Source organism: Emiliania huxleyi (genome assembly GCF_000372725.1).
Source record: "Emiliania huxleyi CCMP1516 unplaced genomic scaffold EMIHUscaffold_687, whole genome shotgun sequence".
Taxonomy (NCBI): Eukaryota; Haptophyta; order Isochrysidales; family Noelaerhabdaceae; genus Emiliania; species Emiliania huxleyi.
Window position 1 is genome coordinate 11759 of NW_005196851.1, and position 5019 is coordinate 16777.

At 65.0% G+C, this 5019-nt stretch overlaps 1 protein-coding gene across 1 annotated transcript in view; it reads right to left on the bottom strand.

Moving 5' to 3' along the window:
• Positions 1-4076: 4076 nt before the first annotated feature.
• Positions 4077-5019, bottom strand: part of EMIHUDRAFT_471012 (hypothetical protein) — a gene marked incomplete at its 5' end in the record, with an annotated part of 4844 nt that continues 3901 nt past the window's right edge. The window contains 2 exons of the mRNA XM_005762265.1: positions 4077-4638; positions 4689-4954. Coding sequence (XP_005762322.1) covers positions 4317-4638; positions 4689-4954 — 588 coding nt within the window. The 3' untranslated portion in view covers positions 4077-4316. The remainder of the gene's footprint in view (positions 4639-4688; positions 4955-5019) is intronic.

Here is a 5019-nt window from a genome sequence, read left to right on the forward strand (position 1 = left end):
ATCCCCCTAAAGCGGGCCTTTCTACTTTGTTCTTCCATCTTGCCGATCTACCTGAGTACCTGTGAGGTGTGGGTCACGGGGTGTGCGCTTTTGAGAGCACTTGGGGGACGCCTACGGCGCCCGCCCTGCGGAACGGCGAACGCGAGCGGGCCCAAGATGGCGTGATTGGCTGCGTCGGCGCGCGTGTGCATGTGTGTGCCATATCGACTTCAGTCCCATGAGTTGCCTATCTACAGGCGGAGCGTCGGTGTGCCTGTCTGCGATTTGGGAGAGCCCTGGTGTGTCTGTGACGAGATCTGACGAGGTGCATGGTTACGGTAGGCGAGTGGCAGTCGCTGGTGCGCAGTCGCTGGTGCGGACTTGCTAAGACCTAAGTCGTGTGTGTGCTCATTTTTGCTTGCTAATACTGGAACATTTTTTTCATGAGTTGCCTATCCTAACCAAAAGTTTTTATTTTAGATCTTCAACTCGACACGCGCGATCCCCGTGGACATGCCGTGCGACGAAATGCCGGAGCTGGTCGCGAAGGCACGTCAGTGATGTGCCCCACCTGCGACACCATCGCTCTTTCGCACCCGCGCCTGCTTACTCCCCCCCACCTTTCCAGGAAATCAATCAAGCAAGAGCAATGAATGACTCGATGCTGCCCGTCGGTCCCGATGCGCATCTTTCTTGACGTGTGAGTGTTCGTTGCTTATTGTGAGCGTGCAGACCCCCTACCCACATACATACATGGAGCCCAACCCTGGAGGTCAGGGCATCAAGACTTGGAGCACTTGGAGTGCAGTCAGTAACCGCACACCCAGGGCCTGGGAGCTGAGAAGCGCACCCAGCGGGCCGGATGATTGGCATCGGGTACGGGGCTATATAGAGCCATGCCCTTGTTTGCAAGCAAAAGACAACTTTGTTTTACGCAGGCGTTTTTCTTCTTTTCTTCTGGGTCGTTTCGGTCGTGTAATAGCCGGTCGTGTGCAGAGCGCGAGAACGCCGCCCGAGGCAAGGCTTGATGAGCGGCTGCGCCAGGAAGTCTTTCACATATCAATCATGTCGTTGCTCAGCTCCTCTCTCTCGTTCGTTCGTTTTCCTCGTTTCGAGCGAGCATCTGCACCTCACCAGTCTGTGCTGGCACTGAGCTTCCCTTGACCCTCCCATCGGGTCGATCGTGAGCGTCTGCTTGCGCGGGCCCCCCCCTCCTACTTTTGCGAAACGTAAAGTTGCCGTTATACCAGAACCGCGTTTCGCTCGCGCGCTGCCGCCCCCCCCGTCGCCCTTCCTCTGCCGATCTCCCCTCGAACACCAGGCAGTGCATTGCCCCTCTCCCCATGCTCTCGCCGCCCTCCACGCGCGCGCCACCCTCCGATGTGTCTGAGGAGGACTCGATCGACATCAGCACCCTCGTCACGCTTGGCCTCTCTGTGGGCGACATCGAGAAGCTGTGGGCGTCAGCGCCCGTCGACGCCGAGCAGGTGCGCGCCGCGGCTGAGCGGCTGCTCAGGCAGGGCAGCGACACCGCTGTGCCGGTCAGCCGGATGGCCTCCTTTGGCCTCGACCTCGTGCGGCGCGGCTCCTCTAACGTTGACGGCCTCCTCGCCGCGCTCAATGCCGAGCTCGAGAACCCGCCGGACCGCTTCTGCGACCCCATCATGTTCACACTGATGGACGAGCCGGTCGTGCTCTCGTCAGGGCACCACTTCGACCGGACGACGGTGCTCGACGAGCGCGGAAAGCTCCGCTTTCAGCGCTGCCCGATGACGCGCGAGCGCCTGATGCCAACCGCCTACCCGCTCCTCTTCCTCCGGCGTGAGATCGTCGAGTTCAAGGTCCGGCGACTCGACGCTGTGCTGGCGGCCGCCGAGCGCTGCGGCGAAGGCGAGTCGCGACGCAAGCTGCTCGGCTTTGCGAGGGGGCTGCTGCGCGCCGTTGGCGGCTTCCACCACGCCCGCCCCGCGGCCGCCTTCTGGAAGATGCGGCTGAGCGGCGCGCAGGGTGTGCGAGGACTCATCGATGCGCTGAAGGAGCTGCAAGAGGACGAGGTCCGCACGGTCAGCAGAGCGGCCGACGACGGCGCAGGCGGCGCAGGCGGTGGCACGTCGAACGCAGCCCTCCACCTCCTCGAGGAGACGGCCTCCACCGTTCTAGCCGACCGGGTGCGCGCCGTCGCCCAGGGCGACGGCGGCTGGGACGAGGCGTCGCCGCTCCTGCTCGAGGTGGTGCGAGGGCTGACGGCGATTGCGGACCGCCCGGCGTGGGTCGACGTGTGGCTCGGGCTGATTGCGGGCGCCGTATCCTCCGCGGGGCTCGTGTCGGAGGAGGCTCGCGAGCTGCTTGCGGATGCCTTCGCCGCGCTGTCGGCTCCGACGTCCGTCGAATATTGGAGCTTGCGCTTGTCGCTCTGCGCCGCAGCGCCCGACCGGCTGCCGATCCTGCAGCAGCTGCGGCGACGCCTTGAGCCGCAGCGGATCGGCAGGGTGGAGCGCGTGATGGTGAGCGGTGCGGGCGTCGGGCCGGCGAACGGCACGTATGAGCGCGATGGCGAGTACGAAGGCGCGCCTCTCTTCAAGAATGGCGACCAATGGATGCTTCGCTACCGGATGCCTTCGGGGAACTTGCGCTGGTACATTGCCGACCGCCACCAGCTGAGTAGCGACGACGGCGACCTCTACTGGATCGGGTCCGAGGCCCTGCTGCCGCCGTGCAGCCTGCCGTGGAACCTCGCCAAGGACGGGCGGGCTCCGGTGCCGACCATGTCTCTCGTGCGGGCGGCGACATCTCTCGTCGAGTCCTCCGCCGCCCCGCTGCTCGCGCTTCTCGCAGAGCACGCGGCAAAGCTGCGATCGGCGGGTGTGCCGACGGCTCCGCTGGACCAGCCTCTTCCGCCCGCGGGCGCCCTCGCGTCGATCTCCGGCCGTCGTGGCTGGTGGGTGGATCGGCTGTCGCTCAACTTTCGCGACGGTGCAGCAATTGTCTACGGGCAAGAGGGAGGAGATGCCGTCGAGGACTTTGAGCTGCGAGAGGGCGAGGCCGTGGTCGGCGTGTGCCAGTGGTCGAGCGGCCAATTCTTGGGTGAGGCGATCGAGCTGCTCACGTCGGAAGGGCGGACGCATCGCATCGCGAGCATGCTTCCCAGATGGCGGCTGGAGCGCATCGCGGAGGTTTACCGTCCACAGCGGGTGTTTGGGCTGACCACGTCGGCTCGCGCCGCCGAGTGGGGGGGCGACATGCCAAGATGGTCTGGAGGCCCGGCTGAGGCTGTGGAGGGCGAGGTTGTCGGCCTGCGTTGGGGTAATCGGGCGGAGCAGCCGAATGTGCTCTGTGCTGTGCTGGTGCGCTCCGGGTCCGGCGGCGAGGCGTGGCACGAGACGCGTGTCCTGGACGAGGAGCCATTCCTTGGCGGTGAGGATGGCGGCGACGGGGGCGAGCTTGGCGTCGGCGATGCCAGTGCCCTTGGAGCTTCGGAGGCCACTCTGGGAGACGCGAGTGAGCCCGAGCTTTGATTAAGGTCATTCACGGGTGTCCGCGGCCCACTGTGCCCGCTGGTAGGACAATGACCGCCGCAAACCCTGTGTTCAGCTCCATGGGATCTCGGATATTTTTTGTAGGCACCGGAACGCCAAAAAACTACTATGTGTTCGAGGGGAAAGTAATCCGAGCAAACCCGCGGCCGCAATGAATTAAAAGGGGCGGGTGTCGAGGGGGAATCTGGAGAATCTGGGAAAATCGGCTCACCACGGACCCCCACCTCATCGAAAAACTTTTCACTCCAAGACATAGTACTTTTTTTTAAGGAGCTCTACAAGCTAGTAGCTAGGCACAAAAGAGATATGGCATTGCAGGCCATTTTAGGGCCCCTAGACGGTCACTGAGTAGGCCAAAATCCCCCACTGGGCCGGGAGCAACCTTAAGACCTGTTTACGGTAGTGCTAGTGGCAGGTGCTGCTTAAAACTTAAATTTGTGTCGCCGTGCCGCGGGCCGACGGGGGGCCCGGCGCGCGCGCACAGTCCACAGAGCTCGAGGAGATATGAATCGAGCCGAGTCGAGCCGCACACAGCTCACACGTCACAGGCAGGAGCTGCCGGTCACAAAAAAGCCATTTAAAAAGGGCGAGACCGGCCTCCCGCTCTCGTCCCTCCTGTCGCTATCCCCCTCTCTCTCGTCCCACACCGCTACCCGCCCTCTCTCTCGTCCCACACCGCTACCCGCCCTCGCAATCCCTCCCTCTAATGACCCTTGAATCTCCCGCAAACGGGGAGGAGAGCGGTGCTGCCGCTGGCGGCTGGGACACCGCGATCTGCGCGACATCACATGCGACACGGCATCAGACGCGCTGGTGTTCCACACTGAGACCGTCGTCCGAGCCGCCAAGGCTGCGCCGGCCGCCCCGCGACGCATCGCGCCCGCTGTCGTCGTCTGACTCTAGCAGCCGCGACGCGATGGCGAGCGCATGCTCCTTGGGAGGGTGACCGTCGCTGCCTCTGGCGCAAGCACCGCCCGGCGCGGGGCTGCCCTCGCCACCGGCGCCGGCGTCGGCGGGCAGCGTGGAGCATAGCGCGCCCCCCTCCCTTGCCTTTGTCGGCACCATCTCCGTGGCCCACCCCGCGTGCCCTTGCGCCGCGAGCAGCCCGCAGTTGGAGGTGCACCTGTGTGGACGTGCCGGGGACGCGTCGGGGACGTGCCGGGCCGTGCCCACCCGCGATCGGCGGCGATGCGCCGTGACGGCAGCTCGGCGTCGCCCAAGCGGCCGCCCGCCCGCCCGCCGCCGGCGCCGTCCACGGTCAGCTGCGGCATAATGTACCGCTCGTTGATGTGCAGCCAGCGGGCGCGCATCGAGCGGGTGCGCGGCAGACCCTTGCCAGGCGCGGCGGTGGCGGCGAGTCCCCCGCTAGACGTGCTCGACGCTTCCTCCGCCGCCTCCGCTGCCGGCTTGGCGAGCACATCGCACGCGAGCGACACGTCCTAGCGGGCGACTCGGAGGCGACTCTGAGAGATGAGGCTCCAAGAAATCTCGCGCACGGGCGCGA